Here is a 26584-nt window from a genome sequence, read left to right on the forward strand (position 1 = left end):
TGAGATATTGCTTTATTAATTTCTATTAAGTTGAGATATTGCTTTATTAATTTTTAGTCTATCATTTTGCTCTGTCCCAATTGAGGGGAGATCAAGTGAGTTCAAAAAATGCTCTATTGTCTGTGCATCTGCCTTGTACAGATTGCTTGTACAGATTTGTGTAATATGATTCAAATGCATTCTGTATTTCATCTAATTTGCATGTGATCTTCTTTGTTTTGGGGTCTTTTATTTTGAAAATGGTATTCTGTGCTTGTTGTTTCCTGAGTCTCCATGCTAGTAATTTGGTTGCCTTTGAGCCTGCTTCATAAAATCGTTGTTTCAGGAACCTGAGCTTTTTCTCTACTTCTTCTCCATAAATCTGGTAAATTTCCTGTTTTACCTTTTGAATCTCTCATAATATAAGAGGATCTTTGTATTGACTATGAGATCGTTCTAAGTTTCTTAGTGTTTCCTGTAATTTCAGCAGTTTCTGTGCTTTAATCTTTTTCTTGAGAGATGATGTGGCTATGATCTTTCCTCTAATAACCGCCTTAGCTGCATCCCACAATGTAGCAGGAAAAACTTCCCCGTTATCGTTATTCTTCAGATAGATGTTCAATTCTGTCTTTATTGATTCTTTGAATGCTGGATCATTCAGCATGCTTGTATTAAGTCTCCATATAGTATTTCTTGGTTTGCTATCAAGGTGTAGGGTTAGGTAAACTCCATTATGATCTGATAAGTCGCTCTGCCCGATCCTACAATCCTTAAGCCTGTGTCTATCTGCACTGTACATGGAAAAATAGTCTAACCTGGAGTATTCAGTGTGGCGGGCTGAGTAAAAAGTATATACCTTATCGGTCTTGTGGGTGTCACGTCATTCATCGAGCAGTCATAGATCCTGCAGTATCCTATTGATCTTTTTAGCAACTAGACTAATTTTCCTATTTTGATTTGTGCTGTCCAATTTTGAGTTTAAAATTGTGTTAAAATCCCCTCCACAGATAAGAGTGCCAGAGGTTTCTGTGGTAATTAAATCAAACACCATCCCGTAGAAGACCATGTCACTCCCTGGGGGTGCGTATACATTAAATAATGTAACTTCCTTGTTATCCAGTTTACATTTAACAAGTATAAATCTGCCCTCCTTGTCATTTATTTCTGACATAAACTCAAAATTAACTGAATTTGGGATCAAGATTGCAACTCCCCTTCTACCCATTTTGTAAGAAGAAAAAAAAGTATTCCTATATCCCATTTTCTTGAGTTTCTCGTGTTCAGGTGTGGATAAGTGAGTTTCCTGCCAGAATAGTATGTCAACTTCTCTCCCGTTTCATCTTTGCTATTACCTTACTTCTCTTGTTGGCACTCCCCAGTCCGTTTACATTGAGACTTATGACCTTAAATTCCCGATGATGCATCGATATACATTTTTCAAAACTGTGCACCATACCTGCCTGCTTATCTTGAGCCTAAAAATGAACGAAAAATCAAGAACGATAATAAAGTAAACCAAAGTGGGAAAATACTTTGGTAATTGGACTGCCATGTCAGAGGACTGTCTCTTGTCTCTGGGGTTTGAGGGGATGATCCTGTCCGCAGGAGGGGCCCCTCGCTCAGATATGAAAATGCGTGACGTAGTCACAAACAAGACCTGGTGGAACCAAAAATAATAAGGGCGCCTATTTTGTCAATTATACACATCGGTTAATTACAAGTGTAAACTATATCGGTCATGCGTGCATATCATGAATCCTCCCCTTGATATGCCCTTCTGTCACCCCGTTGTCGATGTGTCATTAATCCTTTGCTAATATATATGTTATTAACGTGACGCTACTTCGTGTGTTCATAGAGAACACAGACTTTTGGCTATTCACCCTTGTCCAGCATTGGGGGAAAATAGGGGAGCTATTTTACCTATTGCAATGTCAACCGTAACAACCCAACGTCTTAACAGCTCGCGGTAACTATTAATTCTGTTAACTTCTTGCCGCACGGATCCCTTTAGCGGGATCATTTTCGTAAACAACCGCTGAATTGCAGAGCGCCAAATTCAAAAATAATACTAAAAATATTTATAATCATGAAATCACGAGTGAAATATACCAAAACACAGCTTAGCTTGTTGTTAATCCACCTATCGTGTCAGATTTTGAAAATATGTTTTACAGCGAAAGCAATCTAAGCGTTTGTGAGTTTATCAATCACTAGACAAAACAGTAAGAACAGCTAGCCCCAAATTAGCATGGTCATGAAAGTCAGAAAAGCAATAAAATTAATCGCTTACCTTTGATAATCTTCGGATGTTTGCACTCACGAGACTCCCAGTTACACAATAAATGTTATTTTAGTTCGATAAAGATTAGTTTTATAACCAAAAACCGCCATTTGGTTTGCGCGTTATGTTCAGAAAACCACAGCCTCGTTCCGGTCCTGAAAGGCAGACGAAAATTCCAAAAAGTATCCGTAATGTTCATAGAAACATGTCAAACGTTTTTTATTGTCACGACTCCTGCCGAAGGTGGCTCCCCTTCCTGTTCGGGTTGCGCTCGGCGGTCGTCGTCACCGGCCTACTAGCTGCCACTGATCTCTTTTTCCCCTTGTATGTTTATTGGTTTCAACTGTGTGTAATTTAGGTTGATTGGTTGGGCTTTATTTACCAGCCGGCCCGCCTGCTGGTTGTGCGGGATTATTTTCGATGTACATGTTGTACACGGCTGTATGTCACGGTTGTCTGTGTATTTGGGTTTTGCTGGACTGTTTTAAGTCCCCCCGTGTTTGGGGCATTTGTTTTGGTCAGCGTCTGTTCACTATTGTGGTGGAATAAAAGTACGCTACCTTGAACTCTCTGCTTCCTGCGCCTGACTTCTTCCCCACTACACCCCGGGCGTTACATTTATAATCAATCCTCAGGTTGTTTTTAACATACATAATCGATAATATTTCAACCGGACGGTAACCTATTCAATAAAAGAGAGAAAGAAAATGTCGAGCTACCCCTCTCGCGCGCAGGAACTAATCAAAGGACACCTGACTCGTTTTGATAAATCTTGCTAATTTTTCAAAATAAAAGCCTGAAACTATGTCTAAAGCCTGGTCACAGCCTGAGGAAGCCATTGGAAAAGGAATCTGGTTGATACCCCTTTAAATGGAGGAGGGGCAGGCAATGAAACAGGGATTTTTCACCAAAAAAAGGCACTTCCGGGTTGGATTTCCTCAGGTTTTCGCCTGCAAAATCAGTTCTGTACTCACAGACAATATTTTGACAGTTTTGGAAACTTTGGAGTGTTTTCTATCCTAATCTGTAAATTATATGCATATTCTACGATCTGGGCCTGAGAAATAGTCCGTTTACTTTGGGAACGTTATTTTTCCAAACATAAAAATTCTGCCCCCTAGCTGAAAGAAGTTAAATCTGATTCAGTGTCTTCCATCTTCCCGTTGGAAATGCCTGAGTCTCTCTCGGATGTGAAGGTCCTCTCGCCGAGGTGGTTTCCCTCTTTCTCCATGGCTCTGCTTGTCGATAACGATCCATGGGATCGGTGATGCCGCCTTTCTCCTAGCGGTATACTCCACTGAGATGCCCCTTGACTTCAGATCCTCAGCCACCTCGTCTACATGCTAGTATGTAACCGGGCCATTTTCCAGAAATACCCGCATTTTTGCCGGGAATGGTGTTTGGAAGCGTATACCCTTTTCTTTAAGTGTTTTCTTAATGGGGGTGTGTTCTTTCCTTCTTTTCAGTATCTCTCCCGCGTAGTCATGATCAAAGAACACTTGTTGGCCTTGGAAGCTAACAGGCTTTTTCCAGGTTGCATGTAAGACTTTCTTTTTGACTGACAATTTTAGGAACCGTACGACTATCTTGGTGGGGTGCCGCTGGGGGGTTTTGGGGTCAGAGCTCGGTGTGCTCTCTCCATTCCCAGGTCCGTGTCGTCTTCAAGTATGTCCTTGAATAGACCCTCCACCAAGTTGGGCATAGAGTCTTTTTCTGCGCCCTCTACTACGTTATAAAGTCTAATGTTGTTTCGACGTGAGAAACCTTCGAGTTCTGTCACTTTTTCCTTTAGTGCATGTTGGTTTTTCAGTGACTGTTCAAGTATTTCCTTGACTGCGGAGTTCCATGTGTCCGTTTCCCCAATGCGCTGTTCTGCGTCCCAAATTCTTGTTGATATGCTGTGAAGTTTTCTTCAAGATTTGTTTTCTTCAAGTTTCTGGTTAATGTCCTTCTTGAACTCATTTAGTTATTTTCTTACATCTTCTCAAAGTTCCTCTCGTAAGCCTGTGAGCGCCTCGCGCAATTCCTCCTTTATCACCTCACGAAATGAGGGTTCTTTTGCTGCTGCTATCTTATTTGCGCTAGCATTAGCCATCTCGGGTTCATCAACGATTATATCTTCTGCTGTCTTGTTATGGGCTGTTGTTGTAGCTCCGCGACCTTTTCCTATTTTCCCCTTTTCCATTTTGCGTAAGCTAATAAAATGCTCAGAGTAATTACTTGAAATTAGGGGGGGAAATACCCAACCGCTGTGCTGTACGAAAAACTAGGCTGCCATTTCCTAAGTTGCGTCACCCGACGGTAGTTACAGTCTTGTCTCATCGCTGCAACTCCCGTACGAACTCGGGAGAGGCAAAAGTTGAGAGCCACACGTCCTCCGAAACAAAACCCAGCTAAGCCGCAATGCTTCTTGACACAATGCCCGCTGAACCCGGAAGCCAGCCGCACCAATGTGTCGGAGAAAACAACATACACCTGGCGACCATGTCATCGTGCATTGCGCCTAGCCCGCCACAGGAGTTGCTAGAGCACGATACAACATCCCTGCCGGCCAAACCCTCCCCCGGCTGGCTGCAACAGAGCCTGGACCCGAACCAGGATCTCTAGTGGCACAGGTAGCACTGCGATGCAGTGCCTTAGACCACTGCGCCACTCGGGAGGCCTGTTAAAAGTTCATTTGTGGAATTTCTTTCCTTCTTAATGTATTTGAGCCAATCAGTTGTGTTGTGACAAGGTAGGGGTGGTATACAGAAGACAGCCCTATTTGGTAAAATACCAAAACCATGTTATGGCAAAAACAGCTCAAATAAGAAAGAGAAATGACAATCCATCATTACTTTAAGATATGAAGGTCAGTCAATCCAGAAAATTTGTGCAGTCGCAAAAACCATCAAGCGCTATGATGAAACTGGCTCTCATCAGGACCACCACAGGAAGAGAAGACCCAGAGTTACCTCTTCTGCAGAGGATAAGTTAATTAGAGTTACCAGCTTCAGTAATTGCAGCCCAAATAAATGCTTCACAGAGTTCAAGTAACAGACACATCTCAACATCAACTGTTCAGAGGAGACTGCGTGAAACAGGCCTTCATGGTCGAATTGCTGCAAAGAAACCACTACTATAGGACACCAATAGGAAGAAGAGACTTTCTTCGGTCAAGAAACACAAGCAATGTACATTAGACCAGTGGAAATCTGTCCTTTGGTCTGAAGAGTCCAAATTTGAGATTTTTGGTTCCAACCGCCGTCTTTGTGAGACGCAGAGTAGGTGAATGGATGATCTCTGCATGTGTGGTTCCCACCGTGAAGAATGGAGGAGGAGGTGTGATGGTGTGGGGGTGCTTTGTTGGTGACACTGTTGCCGATTTATTTAGAATTCATGGCACACTTTATCAGCATGGCTACCACAGCATTCTGCAGCGATACGTCATCCCATCTGGTTTGCGCTTAGTGGGACTATCATTTGTTTTTCAACAGGACAATGACCCAACACATCTCCAGTCTGTGTAAGGGCTATTTGACCAAGAAGGAGAGTGATGGAGTACTGCATCAGATGACCTGGCCCCCACGATCACCTGACCTCAACCCAATTGAGATGGTTTGGGATGAGTTGGACCGCAGAGTGAAGGAAATGCAGCCAACAAGTGCTCAGCATATGTGGGAACTCCTTCAAGACTGTTGGAAAAGCATTCCAGGTGAAGCTGGTTGAGAGAATGCCAAGAGTGTGCAAAGTTGTCGTCAAGGCAAAGGGTGGCTACTTTAAAGAATCTAAAATCTAAAATCTATTTTGATTTGCTTCACAATTTTTTTGTTAGTACATGATTCCATTTATATTATTTCATAGTTTTGATGTTTTCACTATTATTCTACAATGTAGAAAATAGTAAAAATACAGAAAAACCCTGGAATGAGCCGGTGTGTCCAAACCTTTGACTGGTACTGTAACTATAACAGAGATAAATACCATAGGGGTTGCAGGTAGCCTAGAGGTTAGAGAGGCGAGCCAGCAACCTTGCCAGTTCGAATCCTGGGAAAAATCTGGGAGAAGTGACCTGTACAGCTCGGCTCGGCTCAGTAGTGTGAAAAGCCCTTGAAAAGTAGTCTAAATCCAATCCCAGTCTTTACCCAACGCAATACCTGTGTAGCATAGTTAAACCAGCCTGAATGCTGCACTCACCATTGTTCAGGCTGGTTTGACCACGCTAACAGGTCGTCACTGACTACAGTTAATGCTTAACCAGGCTAGCTCAGTAAAATTTGGTTTGGCTTGGTTCAACTCTGCTCCCCTCTGTAGTCTAAACTCAATCCCAATCTCAACCCAACACCCCCTGACAGTGGCCACTGACCGCGTGAAGTGGTCAATGAGCGTTCCCAGCAGCTCCCCGATGCGGTCCTGGTTGGGGCACAGCTCTCCTCTCTGGATGTAGAGAAGGACATCATCCTGGGAGGAGGTGTGTAGCGCCACCATCTGGTCAACGCCTGCAGTGATACTCAGGCCTGTCATCTGGGGGATAGACAAACATAGAGGGGTTAGATACACACAGAAACAAACACACACTTACGCATGCTCACACACAGACTCACATGCACACACACACAGGCTCACACATTCATAGTTCCTCCTAAAACAAAACACAGGTTACTCTCTCTATCCATGATGCATTTGTTGTGGTCTCTGTGTGTGTGTGTGTGTGTGTGTGTGTGTGTGTGTGTGTGTGTGTGTGTGTGTGTGTGTGTGTGTGTGTGTGTGTGTGTGTGTGTGTGTGTGTGTGTGTGTGTGTGTGTGTGTGTGTGTGTGTGTGTGTGTGTGTGTGTGTGTGTGTGTGTGTGTGTGTGTGTGTAGGGTGCCATTTTGGACGCAGACATAGTCATAGTAGAGAACAGTGTTGAGGTATTACTATTTTGTTGGGCATCATGCTAAATGGGGCAGACATACTACCTGTCACAACATACATGCATCACACAGAGCAGTAGAAAGAGATTCTCTGTTGAATCCTGTCTTCCACTTCCTCTTACAAAGGAAAAGTCTAAACGGGATCCTTGGGACGACCCAACTCTGATGTCACCCCATTGAAGTTGACATTTAAAATGGTTAAGTAAGGGTTAAAGATATGGTTAGGCTTAGGTAAGGCTTATGGTTAAGGTTAGGGTTAGGGTAGGGACGTCACAAGGATACCAGATAGCACTGACCCATTTACAATGCGTGAGCTCTAGTACGTTACCATGGGGAACTACATTGTAATGTCGTGAGTCAGACAGTTAGTTGTGAGCTACTCGCACCATAAACACAACTTTGTGTCCTGTCATTCATACATTCTAAATAAAACTCAGTTGAAAGTGATTTATAGTACTAAGCCATACTCTATAGCTATCCTATAGGTTAATGGGGTAGTGATATTGCTTTGGATAACTTTACAGCTCTACTGTTTCTTCCCCATTGCATGGTTGTGTTCTATCCTAACTGGTGTCCAGCTGTGTTGTACCTCATTAATAAGTAATACTGTGTAATTAACTGCCTGATCTGTTACCTAAACCTACAGTCTGTTCTATTACATGCACAGCCTCCAGGCCAAAACACACTGTGTGTGTACACATACAGACACATTGTGCGTATTGTGAGTAGTGTGGTGGTCTATTGTACAGTACAGTACCTGACTGACTGTCATTGAGACTGTCCCAGCCACACACGTCATGTCCCACATGGAGCTCTCTCTCTCTTTATTTGTTTCTCTCTCCCTGTCACTCCATTTCTCATTCTCTCCCTCTCCCTCTCCCTCTCTCTTTCTCTATGTCTTTCACGGTCACTTTTTTCTCTCCCTTGGTCTCGGTCTCAGTCTCTCTCTCTCTCTCTCTCTCTCTCTCTCTCGCTCTCTTTCTCTCTCCCTCTCTCTCCCTCCCTCTCTATTCCAGGCTCCTCCTTATCCTTGTGAGCACGCGCCCCAGAGAGATCCCTGATCCAATTTCTCAGATCAGGGCCTGAAATGAGACGGGCCCGCCCCACACTGCAGTGCCGCATTTTGTGACCGAAGACACACACTCACACATACACACAGAAAACACACACACGTCCCTCCTTTGTGCAGCACAGTACCGCTCCTCAGCCTTTCTCCCATCTGTCCCCCTCTCCCTCCTTCCCTCTCTCCCTTCCTACTTCGCTCACTCCCTCCCTCTCTCATCTGTCCCCCTCTCCCTCCTTCCCTCTCTCCCTTCCTACTTCGCTCACTCCCTCCCTCTCTCATCTGTCCCCCTCTCCCTCCTTCCCTCTCTCCCTTCCTACTTCGCTCACTCCCTCCCTCTCTTATCTGTCCCCCTCTCCCTCCTTCCCTCTCTCCCTTCCTACTTCGCTCACTCCCTCCCTCTCTCATCTGACCTGGGTCACTTTAACTCACACATACAGACAGAGGGCACAGCCATTGTTCATATCTGCATCCTAAATGGCACACTGTGTATGGAATAGGGTGCCATTTGGGACGTCTCTCATGTTATAAAGTAATACCAAGGCAATGGATATAAGAGGGTGTAAAGTGGGAACTCAAGGGAAGGACTAGAGAGCGTATGTGCATTGACACATTGGGAAAGTTTACAGATGTAGGAAATTAATTTGAGCCAGTTTGCTACAGCAGGAAAATATTCCTACAGCAAGAGGAAATTTGAATTATTATGTGGATTATAATTAATTGCCATTTGTTGTAGGGGTTGATACATTTTTTGTTAGGGCAAATAAAGTCTGGCATTTTAAAGTGGAAATTACAAACTTTAGAAGCCTTTTTAAACCTTGAATAATAAGTTTGCATTTCCTGCTGTGCAGAACAATTATCAGCAACAAAAGAGTGATCAAATGAAGTATACGTGTGGTTGTATGACTAAGGTGTATGTGTGTGTGTGTGTGTGTGTGTGTGTGTGTGTGTGTGTGTGTGTGTGTGTGTGTGTGTGTGTGTGTGTGTGTGTGTGTGTGTGTGTGTGTGTGTGTGTGTGTGTGTGTGTGTGTGTGTGTGTGTGTATGTAGAGTTCTTCTGAGCCAGTACTCACACTCTCTAGAGGCAGTCTTTTCAACACCTTGAACTGTTTTTTGGGGTCCAGTTTGTAGATATGTTTTTCCGTAATAAACAAGGCTCGGTCTGTGCTTTTATTGAACCGATTCACCTGAGAGAGACGAAGAGATAGAGAGAGAGAGCAAAAGAGAGAGAGAGAGAGACAGACAGATATAGACAGAGAGAGCGATAAAGAGAGAAAGAGAGCGAGAGGGGGGAGCAAGATAGAGAGGGTGGGGTAGAACAAGTGAACAAGAGGAGATATCAAACACATTCAAGCACATTCTACATTTATGTTTTCTATGTTCTATTCTGTTCTACATCTTCAGAATATATCAGGAGATTAAACCAGACAAAACAGAATCCAGGACAGATATGTCAGGACAAAAAGGTCTATTGAAGATGATGAGTTTATAGTTTATATAATTTCATGCATTCTCGACACACCTATCCAACAAGGATGGTAATTAAATAGTCATAATAACTAGGTTGGATGTGGGGCCATGTCTTCTGAAAAATGGTTTATCTCATAGCCTGATAAGGAGGTCAAGTGGTCAGTACCCACTACTGCTGTGGTATGTCCAGTGGATATGTACTGGCAGGTTTACTATATTGTACTGTGTCTGGAACTGAGCCTATATCTAAAGTTAAAGTGCTAAAGACAGACAGACAGACAGACAGACAGACAGACAGACAGACAGACAGACAGACAGACAGACAGACAGACAGACAGACAGACAGACAGACAGACAGACAGACAGACAGACAGACAGACAGACAGACAGAGAGAGAGAGAGAGAGAGAGAGAGAGAGAGAGAGAGAGAGAGAGAGAGAGAGAGAGAGAGAGAGAGAGAGAGAGAGAGAGTCACAGAGAGACACAGAACAACAACGAGAGAGAGAAAGACACTCTTTGTGGCAGTACAGTAGGCTATGGTACTGTAACACACCTTCCTACAGAACCCTGAGAAGAGGACCTGGTTGTACTGGTCTTTGTTTCTCAGCTCTTTGGAGATCCGTAGGAAGTTAGAGCTGGTCTGAGGGCAGTCCCTCACCTGCAATCAAAGAGACACATTACAAAGGCACACATTAGGCATGCATCCCAAATTACACCTTATTCGCTATATAGTGCTTTTGACCGGGGCCCATTCCCTATTCTCTTTAAAGTGGACTACTTTTGACCAGGACCCAATGGCACCCTATTCGCTATATAGTGCACTACTTTTGACCATAGAGCTCATCTAGGGAACAGGGTGCCATTTGGGATGCAAACAATATTACACCAGCCTGATCCACCATCCTGATTGCTGCGCTCTTGTTTCATATGTTGAGATCAGGATGGTGGAACAAGGCTAATATTACACGACACCGTTAGCCTTCTGCCACCATCTACAGTGCTACCAGCTAGGACAGCATCTCCTCATTAGTCATAACACTGTTTATAACCTCCTCTTTCAAGCTTGTATCACTGATATTCTGAGACCAGCAAAAACCACAGCCTGAGGGACATGATATTAGACACTGACTTTGAGGAGCATTTAGAGATGGGTCATGGCTTTTATGGCAGTGTAGTTGTATTGTAACTTAACATAGCTTTTACACATCTACTGCCCTGCCTAAAGGGAATTTATTTAGGAATTTGAAGAACAGCAATATGTAAAAATGATGTCCCAATCTACACTTTTTATCCGGGCTCATTGGGCTCTGGTGAAAAATAGTGCACTATGTAGGGAAAATAGTGTCATTTGGGACGCAATCCACAGACCACTCGAGGACTAACTAACTGACTGATTTATTGAGTGATTAATATGATACCTAGAGGGGCCTTTCATGGCTCTACACACCAAACGCCATTGGATTAACCCGTTAGCGAGGCGTGAGTGAGACCCATTAAAATGAGACGGATTGTGGCTGCCTTTGACTTAAGCAGTCAAATTGAGTCACATGGCAACTGCAAGCCATGTAGTTTATCACAAGAATTCCTTCATGGGATGGATGACCACTCGGGAGCCCCACTCGGAAGAGGCGTCACTACAGTCCCTGGTTCGATTCCAGGCTGTATCACATCCGGCCGTGATTGGGAGTCCCATAGGGCAGCGCACAATTGGCCCAGCGTCGTCCGGGTTTGGCTGGTGTAGGCCGTCATTGTAAATAAGAATTTGTTCTTAACTGACTTGCCTAGTTAAATAAAGGTTAAATAAAAAAATGTAAATAATGCTTCCTCAATGATGTCATTGTATTTTCAGGAACCCCATCTCCCCATTTACTAGTCAGGGTGAGTGGGGAGAGTATTCACCTTATTTATGAACATGGAAACAAAACAATGTCCAAAACGTTCTGTTTTGTGGAGGACTTCCGTTGAAAATGAGGTGAATATGGACACGCCAGGTGCCCACATTGATAATGTACAGTACGTCGTGCAGCTGAGTGTTGAGTGGAGAGCAACGGATTGGATTCAGTCAGTTGTCCTGATGATGAGCCCTTCCCAGCTAGCTAGTTTATGCTGGCTATCTGTCAACAACAGCAGAATGGCGCTAGTTAAAACTTGTAAAGGAAAGTGATGTTTCTTTCAATGGGCCAGGGAGAAATAACTTGCAGTATTGGACACCATCTAGATGTCACCATGACATGCCAATTAGCTAACGTAATGACAAGCAAATGACCAGTACAACGGTGTTGTATCGAGGTGATTCCCAATTCCCACTGTTGCTTCCCACCGGGCAGCTGTATCACATGTTGCTGGCGGTAGCTACGTGGCCAATTTGTTCCATCCCGCTTAATTATATTTAGAGTAGGATAGCTCTCACTCGCGGACTGCCGAGCACTGCTGTCCTGCAATAAGGAGAGGGAAGTATCGAAGTAGCTCCATTTATCCCCATTCGTCATACATTTTGGGCACCAGGCATCCATATATCCTCTCCCGGGTGAGTGTGTGTATGATGTTGTATTGGTGTTTCAATGTACAGTGCCGTCTAGAGTTCTTTTACAGAACTGTACTTGGGGCCAACACATGGGGACAGAATATGAACGTTGCAGGAAGCTGTTGTTAAAGTTGCCTTCTCCATCTTCCGTGACACAGATACTACTTTCATTTTCACATTTTACTATTTGTTGAAATACTATAAACAAGGTATGATGATAGGAAGACATGTGAGTATGCCAACTGTTGAATTACAATTCAAACCCTTGCACCTATTCTGTGGCCACTCCTGTAGATATGAAAGAATTGGATAGGTGGAAGCAATATGCTGGAAGGAGGAGCTAGGAGGTCATTTGACATACAGCTAACGTGTTGTGACTCACGTTAGACAGGTAGTCCCTCTCCCAGGGTCGGCCACAGCCCCAGTCCTTCCTCTCCCCACTCAGAGCCCCCAGAGCAGCCACCTTGGCCCTCACCTCCCCCATGTCAGACGGAGGGATGTTCTTCACTATCTGCCTGGCACGCCACCTGGGAACAAGCATGTATAACAGAGAATACATTAAAGACGTTGCAGAAAAAAGTGCTGTCATTCATTCGTAACCCCACTCTGTCAGATAAGATAAAAAATAACCTGTGTATAGGCCTGAAATGAACAGTAACTACATTTTATAGTGAAGAAAGAACATGTGCCATGCCGTTCTGCCCACTAAGATAATTACAGACTTCCTTACTGTAGTTACCAAAATATACACTACCGTTCAAAAGTTTGGGGTCACTTAGAAATGTCCTTGTTTTTGAAAGAAAAGCAACAAAAAAAAGTCCATTAAAATAACATCAAATTGATCAGAAATACAGTGTAGACATTGTTAATTTTGTAAATGACTATTGTAGCTGGAAACAGCAGATTGTTTTATGGAATATCTACATAGGCATACAGAGGCCCATTATCAGCAACCATCACTCCTGTGTTCCAATGGCACATGGTGTGTTAGCTAGAGGTGACTCCGGGATGCTGGCCTTCTAGGCAGAGTTGCAAAGAAAATGCCATATCTCAGACTGGCCAAAAATAAAATATTAAGATGGGCAAAAGAACACAGACACTGGACAGAGGCATCCCGGAGTCGCCTCTTCACTGTAGATGTTGAGACTGGTGTTTTGCAGGTACTATTTAATGAAGCTGTCAGTTGAGGACTTGTGAGGCGTCTGTTTCTCAAACTAGATACTCTAATGTACTTGTCCTCTTGCTCAGTTGTGCACCGGGGCCTCCCACTCCTCTTTCTATTCTGGTTAGAGCCAGTTAGCGCTCTTCTGTGAAGGGAGTAGAACACAGCATTGTACGAGATCTTCAGTTTCTTGGCAATTTCTCGGATGGAATATTCTTCATTTCTCAGAACAAGAATAGACTGATGAGTTTCAGAAGAAAGTGCCATTGGAACACAGGAGTGATGGATGCTGATAATGGGCCTCTGTACGCCTATGTAGATATTCCATAAAAAATCTGCCGTTTCCAGCTACAATTGTCATTTATAACATTAACAATGTCTGCACTGTATTTCCGATCAATTTTATGTTATTTTAATGGACAAAATATAGCTTTTCTTTCAAAAACAAGGACATTTCTAAGTGACCCCAGACATATACAGTGGGGAGAACAAGTATTTGATACACTGCCGATTTTGCAGGTTTTCCTACTTACAAAGCATGTAGAGGTCTGTAATTTTTATCATAGGTACACTTCAACTGTGAGAGACGGAATTTAAAACAAAAATCCAGAAAATCACATTGTATGATTTTTAAGTAATTAATTCGCATTTTATTGCATGATATAAGTATTTGATCACCTACCAACCAGTAAGAATTCCGGCTCTCACAGACCTGTTAGTTTTTCTTTAAGAAGCCCTCCTGTTCTCCACTCATTACCTGTATTAACTGCACCTGTTTGAACTCGTTACCTGTATAAAAGACACCTGTCCACCCACTCAATCAAACAGACTCCAACCTCTCCACAATGGCCAAGACCAGAGAGCTGTGTAAGGACATCAGGGATAAAATTGTAGACCTGCACAAGGCTGGGATGGGCTACAGGACAATAGGTAAGCAGCTTGGTGAGAAGGCAACAACTGTTGGCGCAATTATTAGAAAATGGAAGAAGTTCAAGATGACGGTCAATCACCCTCAGTCTGGGGCTCCATGCAAGATCTCACCTCGTGGGGCATCAATGATCATGAGGAAGGTGAGGGATCAGCCCAGAACTACACGGCAGGACCTAGTTAATGACCTGAAGAGAGCTGGGACCACAGTCTCAAAGAAAACCATTAGTAACACACTACGCCGTCATGGATTAAAATCCTGCAGCGCACGCAAGGTCCCCCTGCTCAAGCCAGCGCATGTCCAGGCCCGTCTGAAGTTTGCCAATGACCATCTGGATGATCCAGAGGAGGAATTGGAGAAGGTCATGTGGTCTGATGAGACATTAATAGAGCTTTTTGGTCTAAACTCCACTCGCCGTGTTTGGAGGAAGAAGAAGGATTAGTACAACCCCAAGAACACCATCCTAACCGTGAAGCTTGGAGGTGGAAACATCATTCTTTGGGGATGCTTTTCTGCAAAGGGGACAGGACGACTGCACCGTATTGAGGGGAGGATGGATGGGGCCATGTATCGCGAGATCTTGGCCAACAACCTCCTTCCCTCAGTAAGAGCATTGAAGATGGGTCGTGGCTGGGTCTTCCAGCATGACAACGACACGAAGCACACAGCCATGGCAACTAAGGAGTGGCTCCGTAAGAAGCATCTCAAGGTCCTGGAGTGGCCTAGCCAGTCTCCAGACCTGAACCCAATAGAAAATCTTTGGAGGGAGCTGAAAGTCCGTATTGCCCAGCGACAGCCCAGAAACCTGAAGGATCTGGAGAAGATCTGTAGGGAGGAGTGGGCCAAAATCCCTGCTGCAGTGTGTGCAAACCTAGTCAAGAACTACAGGAAACGTATGATCTCTGTAATTGCAAACAAAGGTTTCTGTACCAAATATTAAGTTCTGCTTTTCTGATGTATCAAATACTTATGTCATGCAATAAAATGCGAATTAATTACTTAAAAATCATACAATGTGATTTTCTGGATTTTTGTTTTAAATTCAGTCTCTCACAGTTGAAGTGTACCTATGATAAAAATTACAGACCTCTACATGCTTTGTAAGTAGGAAAACCTGCAAAATCGGCAGTGTATCAAATACTTGTTCTCCCCACTGTATATACCAATGACTATATATAAACGAACAAAGCCATTGATCACGTGACACCATTCATTCTTATTTTAAGACTCAATAGCGCATTGAAGGCAAATGAAGTCGGAGTCTCATGGAGACATCCAGAAAGTGACGTTGCAGGCTAGCTCCGTGCTTCCCCCTCCCATTGAGTAACTCCAAATTAAAGGCAGACCGAGGTACTGCAGCCTGCCATTAGCAACTAAAAGATCCTTAAAATATCTTCTGTGTATGATTGAAAAATAATCGGTTCAAGGACATACATCTGGTGTATTAGAAGCAATTATTGGTACCATGATTGTCTTCTAAACATATTTTTATTTACACGAAGATTGCCAGTTTTCCATTCACTATAATGGAGGATGGTGTTTTCTACTAACAATGCCTGCAGTACGGCGGTTGGCCTTGAACTTTGTGGCTTCAATGAGAGGGGGTAGTCGTTTTCCCCTGATATAAATGCATGCACATTCTATTTCTCGTTGTGGTAACTATGGGGACTGACTGACCTGCGATGCAGCTGTTGAGTGATGCTGTCGAACTGTGCGAGGGCTGCCGGCGGCGTGGGCCACTCCACGCTCTTCCCATAGTCAGCCATGTTGCGTACGTTGGTGAAACGTCGTTCTACCTCCCAGAAGTGGGCCTTGACCTTGTAGCGCTTGTAGCAGCCCATGATGGCATAGATGGCACGCATACGCTGGCACCTCATCCTCGCCAGTGCCCCGCGCCATACCTAGGTGTGAGAGGGTGGGAGGGAGAGAGAGAGCGAAAGAGAGAGTGAGGGATGGAGAGAAAGTGAGAGAGTGAGAGTGGGAGAGAGATGGAGCACAGCAAATTCTCCAGTGTTAAATCAATACTGTCAGTGTTGTTCCAGTGTCTATACGGGTCCACACTTTTCAGTGGGCACTCAATTGAAGTAGCAAGTTAGGAAAATACTAATAAAATGTGAAACAAAGGAGGAAGAAGAAGAAAGAAGGGTGACAGGTAGACTAGTTGTCAAATCAAAGTCTGCAAAGCAAATTTGCCAGTGTTAATTTTTCAGTGTAACATTTCTAGTGTTGATTTAGGTGTTAAATTCACTCTGTAAGAGTGAAATTGACACCCAGTGGTGTAAATGAAACCCCAGTGTTGGTGTTAATAACCAGAGTTATTGTTTTACACTTTGGAGAGTAAAACAGTCCCATAAAAACCAGACCCATCCTTATCATATTTCCCAAAATGCTCTATTGTAAAATATATTCTTTAGGATTGTTTTTAATGTCTCTGTTTTTGCATGTACATTGATTGATTAATCTTATGCTACAAAAGGATAAATAACATAAATTTTTCTAAACTAATCCAATCAGTTGGTTAGATTTATTGCACCCATTATTGAAATGGTTGTTCCAGTTTAAACGGTTTAAGTAGTCTTCTTATCAACTTTCCTAACCTTGGCATTCATTCTGAATGCAGGTTGCAGGTGAATAAAAATCCCAACTGCTGGATATCATAACTCTGTCTGAAATCCAATATGAATTACACATCACTTTACAAACCAGCATAATGTGACAAGGAGTTTCCTAACAGCACTGTGTGAGGATTAAACTTGGCCATCAAAGTAAAGCCTAATGATATAAGTATTGTATTGTCATAGAGTTCAATTTTAATGATAACATTTGCCTAGGTACTCACTTAATGAAAGCCACAGGTCTTTAAAATGAAAGAATTCAATAACCATATCTCTGTCAATAACAGATACAGTCATGGGTGATAACTCTACAATTCACTCGAAAAGAAAAGGCACCCTGGGAAATGTGCAAATCAGGCTTTAGACCATACAGTGTTAAAACAACACCCCAAAATGATTTACTGTAACACGACAGGTGTTAATTTCTTACACTGAGAAAGTGTAACAGCATTAGCACTAAGCAAAGTGAGTCCAGTTTACTCTAAATCAAGTGTTATGTTTTACACTGTAAGTGTTGCATATCACTCTACAGTAGAGCTATGCAAACATCACAATCAAGTTAATATGAACACTTTAAAAGTTAAATGGGGAACACTGCAACAGAGTTAAATCTTTAATTCTTTCAAAGGTGTTATTTTAACACCAGTTCAGCAGGGCTCACATGTTCACTGAAAATAGTGTACATTTAACACTTTCTGAGTTAAATGTACACCATTGATTTTTCTGTGTGGGACAAATCAAAGTCTGTCCAGAGACTGTCTGGGTTAGACTCCTGCTGAGTTCCAAACAAAGTTCTGTACCAGTTAGAGAGGCTTAGCTGCAGATAGATTCATCCGGGTTACGTCCCAAATTGCAACATATTCCCTATATAGTGCATTACTTTTCACCAGAGCCCATACGGTGTAGTGCACTATATAGGGAATAGGGTGTTATTTGGGACGCAATCCCTGAATTGGGTCAGAGAGAAAAGCAGGGCATTTAATTCACAATCACAGAGCAAGAAGAAGAGAATAATTAATGAAATGTAATGTAACGATGGCTCTGATCGCATTCATTATCCCAATTATTGTTATCAGAGCGATCTCCACTTGACTCAGCAGATGAATCACACTGAGTTTAATATAACACATCCCAAATGGCACCCAATTCCCTATTTTGTTCCAATGGCGCTGGTAAAAAAAAGTAGTGCACTACAAAGGTAGATAATGCCATTTGGGACTCAAGCTGTGACTGGGAGCCAGATCATCATCAAGCTGGAGACAAATTAAAAGCTTTTCTTTTAAAGGGGCAATCTGCAGTTGCAACATCCATTTTTGGACTTGTAAATTAATGATATGTATCCATTGATTCTTTAAGAATATAACTTATAAATACCGAATTAGCTTAGTTCAACTGTCGTACCCCATCAGAACCTAAAATATGAAATAAGTTTGTTTTACTCTGTTTGCAAAACATTTTTTACATGTAAGAAAAAATATCGTTCATGGTCAGTCCTTGCATCCATAGGTCTTTCTATGAATTTGAGAGTGGTTACATTTCTACCGCCCCATCCCTCAGCTTTTTACTGAAACAGTGGCTTTATTATTGTTTCAACTGCGGATTGCCCCTTTAAATGCAGAGGTCTTAATAAGATGTGGATGCTGCTGTGTGATTCACATTCTGACACGCAAGCTGTCAATGGGGTTTTAATTAGGACTAGCTGTTAATGCCATGGGTCCTAGGACAATTAAATGCATCTCTGTCTGTTTTCATAAATACATGAATAATTTGGTCTATGAAAGTAACAGGAAATATAAATTCAGGATAAATGCCATAGAATTATGTGTGGAGTATCTGAAAGCAGGGGTTTGTTCAGTAAAACCAAACAGGAGAAAATTTACATTTGGCAAGACAGATATATACCATTTTCTCCCCATTGATTGAACACAACCCAGTTTGTAAACTTTTACTGTCTGTACAGCCTCCGGCCACTAGGGGTCCCTACCTTCTGTAGGAACAGCACCAGGATGGGGATGAGCGCAGCTCTCTCCTGCTCCAGCGTGAAAAGGGACCGAGGTGTTCGCACAAACAGCTTGGTGTGTCCATACGCCACGTCGTCCTGAAAACCGTGCTGCGTAACGATAGCCTCCACTGCCTCCCTGTCTGTCTCCATCAGGTGATTGGGCCAGGTGTACTCACACGTCATCTTATACCTACAGTACACACAGGAGGAAAGACGAAGAGTTCAAGATACAGGCAGTTGTGCTAAACATGACAATGAGTGACAAGGAGTTGGTATGATAGAACAAACAGAGTTGCATTGAGGCTAGGATTAGACATTGGACAGATTTAAATTCCTCTGTTATACACATGGTTGAACACAGTCATATAAAGCTTGTTATTCACATGAATACTGTGGCAGAATGTTTTTAAAATCATGGACATTGACTCTGAGAAATGCTGAGAAATGACTAATTCTTAATGTAAAGCTTTCGCCCCAATGACGTTAGACCTCAGGGTGTGCATGACCTCTGACCTCTGTAGGAAGCGTGCGTAGGGCTGGCGGTAGGCGAACCCTGCCCTCCGCACCCTGACATTCTCCAGCAGGCCCAGGTAGGCCACCTGGTGTTGGCATCGGGCATCGTCAAACAGCACGGGAGACTTCATCTCATTGGGCTTGATGCAGCGCACATAGTATGGCTCCTACAATACAATACACAAAGTCATTAACAGCATAGTTATATACTGTGTAGTACAATCTCACATAGTACCTCTCCTGTAATACACAGAATAATACATAGTCAATAAGTATGGCTCCTAGAATACAACACACAGAATCCTCTAATATAATACTGTAATACTGCAATACACAACAGTCGTATACTGTGCAGTAACACATAGTATGGCTCTTACAATACAGCGAACACAGTCACAGTCCAACAGGATACAATACACTGTCATAGATGCAGTAGAGGTCAATGGAATGCAGACCGCGGGGGATAGAAGAAGAAGAAGATAGAATTGCCGCACATTCAACAAATCTGATCTAACAAAGTGGATATTCGTCAAATCCATCATGATTGATGTACTGTAACAGGCCCACAATGTGGTTACTGAAGTCCGATTTAGAGATTTTGGGCTGTTTTCGCTGCATAACATTTAGAAGTTGTCCCTGTTCGTGTTATGAAGAAGTGACTGCTAAATGCTAACTCTTGTTCGTATAAGTTGGTAGCATAGCTAGCATACAGAAACCAGTGGTGGTAGTCTAAGTTGTTTTTAACTGCAATGCAGTTGCTTGGTGACGATGACATGAACATGTATTGTGGTTGACATCCATACAATCATTATACTCAGATTCTTACCTCAACATAGTGTGAAATACACATATAAACAATAGCTTAAATATTAGTAGTAGGCAAATGTTGCTTGAGGGCAACGAGGAGATTCAGGATCTTCACGGCCCTTTCCCCTACGCATTTACATGGCATTTCCATTGTTTTGGTCGAGTTCCATTGACCTCTTTACCGCATCTATGTAGTGTATAGGAGATACTGTAACCACATAGTACCGCTCTCACAATACAAACAGTAGTATCACATAGTACAGCTCCTGTAATAGACAGCATAACCTATACTGGTCATAATAGTAGTAAGAGACCAAAAGCAATATAGTGACAAACATTAGAAATACTTATTTTTCCCAAGTTTGCTCTGTAGACAACTTGGCATGGACCAGACTGTACAGAACTCAGTGGAACATAGCCATCCCAAAGAGGACTGAATCTGCCTTGTGCAATCATGCAGAAATACATCCAAGCCGATTAGAATATCAATGCATCGTTAAAGTCTAGCTCGGCCAAACTCACAGAGCGTCTGTCCTACAGAAAGAGACTATTAAACTCTTAAAACGGCATAATACTAAAGTTTTTAAAGTGCACAGATAGTGGTAGCATGCCAATTAGTAACCTATTTCCTATAAATGTAGGGAATAGGGTGCCATTTGGGACACAAAACAGTGTGTCATTGTGCTACCTCTGTGTGCCAGACAGGAGCTTGTTGGGACACATATTCTTGTCAAGGGAATGGGCATGTGTTTGTTCCAAATGGCACCCTATTTCCATTGAAGAACACTACTTTTGACCAAGGCTCATAGTTCACTATATAGGGAATTTGGGATGCAGACATGCATTGTTCTTAGTGTTCTGTGGTCTGTCTCTCATTCACTGCCCCCTGCAGGATGAATACAGTGAAACAGAGCACACACACACGCACACACGCACACACACACTCACACCAGCACAACAATTTTAGCTCAGTTCATCAGACTTGAGAAAGGAGGCAGTTAGACTGGGAAGGGTAGAACGAGGAGAGGAGAGGCGGTAGGTCAGATTGGGTACAGGTGTCCCCCTGGGACTAACAATCAGGGCATCCAGTCCTTCAACATGACCTAAAAACTGTCCCCAATGTGTCCGTCCCATCCACCCCTCGTCCCCCCGTCCCCCCCCCTCGTCCCCGTCCCCCCTAGCCCATCCTCACAGAGAAGCACTGAAGCAAGAGTCGGTCATCTCAAAATAACAGCAGGAAATGTCACATCTCAGTCAGGGTTACAGGGAGACATATAACCTCATGTAGGAACAAATTCCTCATGTAATGTAAGACATGCTTTATCACTCATATGTCTAAAACGTTGCATATACTGTAGATATGGCACAGGTCTGTGTGAGATACAGGATATTACATCACATATACTGTAGATATGGCACAGGTCTGTGTGAGATACAGGATATTACATCACATATACTGTAGATATGGCACAGGTCTGTGTGAGATACAGAATATTACATCACATATACTGTAGATATGGCACAGGTCTGTGTGAGATACAGGATATTACATCACATATACTGTAGATATGGCACAGCTCTGTGTGAGGTACAGGATATTACATCACATATACTGTAGATATGGCACAGGTCTGTGTGGGGTACAGGGTACTACATCACATATACTGTAGATATGGCACAGGTCTGTGTGAGATACAGGATATTACATCACATATACTGTAGATATGGCACAGGTCTGTGTGAGATACAGAATATTACATCACATATACTGTAGATATGGCACAGGTCTGTGTGAGATACAGGATATTACATCACATATACTGTAGATATGGCACAGCTCTGTGTGAGGTACAGGATATTACATCACATATACTGTAGATATGGCACAGGTCTGTGTGGGGTACAGGGTACTACATCACATATACTGTAGATATGGCACAGGTCTGTGTGAGATACAGGATATTACATCACATATACTGTAGGTATGGCACAGGTCTGTGTGAGATACAGGGTATTACATCACATATACTGTAGATATGGCACAGGTCTGTGTGAGATACAGGATATTACATCACATATACTGTAGATATGGCACAGGTGTGTGTGAGATACAGGGTATTACATCACATATACTGTAGATATGGCACAGGTGTGTGTGAGATACAGGATATTACATCACATATACTATAGATATGGCACAGGTCTGTGTGAGATACAGGATATTACATCACATATACTGTAGATATGGCACAGGTCTGTGTGAGATACAGGATATTACATCACATATACTGTAGATATGGCACAGGTCTGTGTGAGATACAGGATATTACATCACATATACTGTAGATATGGCACAGGTCTGTGTGAGATACAGGGTATTACATCACATATACTGTAGATATGGCACAGGTCTGTGTGAGATACAGGATATTACATCACATATACTGTAGATATGGCACAGGTCTGTGTGAGATACAGGATATTACATCACATATACTGTAGATATGGCACAGGTCTGTGCGAGATACAGGGTATTACATCACATATACTGTAGATATGGCACAGGTCTGTGTGAGGTACAGGATATTACATCACATATACTGTAGATATGGCACAGGTCTGTGTGGGGTACAGGGTACTACATCACATATACTGTAGATATGGCACAGGTCTGTGTGAGATACAGGATATTACATCACATATACTGTAGATATGGCACAGGTCTGTGTGAGATACAGGATATTACATCACATATACTGTAGACATGGCACAGGTCTGTGTGAGATACAGGATATTACATCACATATACTGTAGGTATGCACAGGTCTGTGTGAGATACAGGATATTACATCACATATACTGTAGGTATGGCACAGGTCTGTGTGAGATACAGGGTATTACATCACATATACTGTAGATATGGCACAGGTCTGTGTGAGATACAGGATATTACATCACATATACTATAGATATGGCACAGGTGTGTGTCAGATACAGGGTATTACATCAAATATACTGTAGATATGGCACAGGTCTGTGTGAGATACAGGATATTACATCACATATACTGTAGATATGGCACAGGTCTGTGTGAGATACAGGATATTACATCACATATACTGTAGATATGGCACAGGTCTGTGTGGGGTACAGGGTATTACATCACATATACTGTAGATATGGCACAGGTCTGTGTGAGATACAGGATATTACATCACATATACTGTAGATATGGCACAGGTCTGTGTGAGATACAGGATATTACATCACATATACCGTAGATATGGCACAGGTCTGTGTGAGATACAGGGTATTACATCACATATACTGTAGATATGGCACAGGTCTGTGTGAGGTACAGGATATTACATCACATATACTGTAGATATGGCACAGGTCTGTGTGGGGTACAGGGTACTACATCACATATACTGTAGATATGGCACAGGTCTGTGTGAGATACAGGATATTACATCACATATACTGTAGATATGGCACAGGTCTGTGTGAGATACAGGACATTACATCACATATACTGTAGATATGGCACAGGTCTGTGTGAGGTACAGGATATTACATCACATATACTGTAGATATGGCACAGGTCTGTGTGGGGTACAGGGTACTACATCACATATACTGTAGGTATGGCACAGGTCTGTGTGAGATACAGGATATTACATCACATATACTGTAGGTATGGCACAGGTCAGTGTGAGATACAGGGTATTACATCACATATACTGTAGGTATGGCACAGGTCTGTGTGAGATACAGGATATTACATCACATATACTGTAGATATGGCACAGGTCTGTGTGAGATACAGGACATTACATCACATATACTGTAGATATGGCACAGGTCTGTGTGAGGTACAGGATATTACATCACATATACTGTAGATATGGCACAGGTCTGTGTGGGGTACAGGGTACTACATCACATATACTGTAGGTATGGCACAGGTCTGTGTGAGATACAGGATATTACATCACATATACTGTAGGTATGGCACAGGTCAGTGTGAGATACAGGGTATTACATCACATATACTGTAGGTATGGCACAGGTCTGTGTGAGATACAGGATATTACATCACATATACTGTAGGTATGGCACAGGTCTGTGTGAGATACAGGATATTACATTTACATTTACGTCATTTAGCTGACGCTCTTATCCAGAGCGACTTACAAATTGGAAAGTTCATACATATTCATCCTGGCCCCCCCGTGGGGAATGAACCCACAACCCTGGCGTTGCAAGCGCCATGCTCTACCAACTGAGCCACACGGGACCAGGCAACACGGATGCATATTATTTTGCCAAAAAAGAGAAGTAGGAGTGGGACAAACATCAAACCTACCAAGCACACCAGAGTCACCATGAACAGAATGAAGGTGTGAACTTTTATTGCTATGAGGAGTTGCCCATGTGTCTGTTCTGGTCACATAAGCAACCAGTATACAATACAACCAGTCTGCAATCAACCACCACTGACCTTGCAGCCCAGTTTATCCACAAGGGCCACAATGGAAATCTTGAAGAGGGTGGCTGCAGTCAGGGGTCGTTTAGTGACCTCTGTGATGCTCAGCTGACCATCGGGCCACATCTCCTTCAGCACAGGGTTGGAACTACAGAACGAGAGAGAGAGAGAGAGAGAGAGAGAAGTGAGAAAGAGGTTATAAAAGCGAACACATGCTCAAATGTAAGAGTTTGAAGAGAGTTTTAACAGCTGAAGGAGAAAGAGGAGAGCAGGGAGTACTGTAATGATAGGATGAAGTAGTCTAGGAGACAAGGGGAGAGCAGAGGGTACTGTAATGACAGGATGAAGTAGTCTAGGAGAGAAGAGGAGAGCAGAGGGTACTGTAATGACAGGATGAAGTAGTCTAGGAGAGAAGAGGAGAGCAGAGGGTACTGTAAGGACAGGATGAAGTAGTCTAGGAGAGAAGGGGAGAGCAGAGGGTACTGTAAGGACAGGATGAAGTAGTCTAGGAGAGAAGGGGAGAGCAGAGGGTATTGTAATGACAGGATGAAGTAGTCTAGGAGAGAAGAGGAGAGCAGAGGGTACTGTAATGACAGGATGAAGTAGTCTAGGAGAGAAGAGGAGAGCAGAGGGTACTGTAAGGACAGGATGAAGTAGTCTAGGAGAGAAGAGGAGAGCAGAGGGTACTGTAAGGACAGGATGAAGTAGTCTAGGAGAGAAGAAGAGAGCAGAGGGTACTGTAATGACAGGATGAAGTAGTCTAGAGAGAAGAGGAGAGCAGAGGGTACTGTAAGGACAGGATGAAGTAGTCTAGGAGAGAAGAGGAGAGCAGAGGGTACTGTAATGACAGGATGAAGTAGTCTAGGAGAGAAGAGGAGAGCAGAGGGTACTGTAATGACAGGATGAAGTAGTCTAGGAGAGAAGGGGAGAGCAGAGGGTACTGTAATGACAGGATGAAGTAGTCTAGGAGAGAAGGGGAGAGCAGAGGGTACTGTAATGACAGGATGAAGTAGTCTAGAGAGAAGAGGAGAGCAGAGGGTACTGTAAGGACAGGATGAAGTAGTCTAGGAGAGAAGGGGAGAGCAGAGGGTACTGTAATGACAGGATGAAGTAGTCTAGGAGAGAAGAGGAGAGCAGAGGGTACTGTAATGACAGGATGAAGTAGTCTAGGAGAGAAGGGGAGAGCAGAGGGTACTGTAATGACAGGATGAAGTAGTCTAGGAGAGAAGAGGAGAGCAGAGGGTACTGTAATGACAGGATGAAGTAGTCTAGGAGAAAAGAGGAGAGCAGAGGGTACTGTAATGACAGGATGAAGTAGTCTAGGAGAGAAGAGGAGAGCAGAGGGTACTGTAATGACAGGATGAAGTAGTCTAGGAGAGAAGAGGAGAGCAGAGGGTACTGTAATGACAGGATGAGGTAGTCTAGGAGAGAAGGGGAGAGCAGAGGGTACTGTAAGGACAGGATGAAGTAGTCTAGGAGAGAAGGGGAGAGCAGAGGGTACTGTAATGACAGGATGAAGTAGTCTAGGAGAGAAGGGGAGAGCAGAGGGTACTGTAAGAGCAGGATGAAGTAGTCTAGGAGAGAAGAGGAGAGCAGAGGGTACTGTAATGACAGGATGAAGTAGTCTAGGAGAGAAGAGGAGAGCAGAGGGTACTGTAATGACAGGATGAAGTAGTCTAGGAGAGAAGAGGAGAGCAGAGGGTACTGTAATGACAGGATGAAGTAGTCTAGGAGAGAAGAGGAGAGCAGAGGGTACTGTAAGGACAGGATGAAGTAGTCTAGGAGAGAAGAGGAGAGCAGAGGGTACTGTAAGGACAGGATGAAGTAGTCTAGGAGAGAAGAGGAGAGCAGAGGGTA

General features: G+C 43.1%; 1 protein-coding gene across 1 annotated transcript in view; it reads right to left on the reverse strand.

Moving 5' to 3' along the window:
* The window catches only part of LOC139559408 (unconventional myosin-Ig-like), an 88831-nt gene that overhangs the window by 24186 nt on the left and 38061 nt on the right, over nt 1-26584 (reverse strand). The window contains exons 14-21 of the mRNA XM_071375414.1: nt 24743-24875; nt 19432-19598; nt 18901-19108; nt 15979-16202; nt 12594-12738; nt 10241-10345; nt 9292-9405; nt 6609-6766 (exon numbers count right to left, since the gene is read on the reverse strand). Coding sequence (XP_071231515.1) covers nt 6609-6766; nt 9292-9405; nt 10241-10345; nt 12594-12738; nt 15979-16202; nt 18901-19108; nt 19432-19598; nt 24743-24875 — 1254 coding nt within the window. The remainder of the gene's footprint in view (nt 1-6608; nt 6767-9291; nt 9406-10240; nt 10346-12593; nt 12739-15978; nt 16203-18900; nt 19109-19431; nt 19599-24742; nt 24876-26584) is intronic.

The sequence above is a fragment of the Salvelinus alpinus genome, chromosome 29 (assembly GCF_045679555.1).
Source record: "Salvelinus alpinus chromosome 29, SLU_Salpinus.1, whole genome shotgun sequence".
Lineage (NCBI taxonomy): Eukaryota > Metazoa > Chordata > Actinopteri > Salmoniformes > Salmonidae > Salvelinus > Salvelinus alpinus.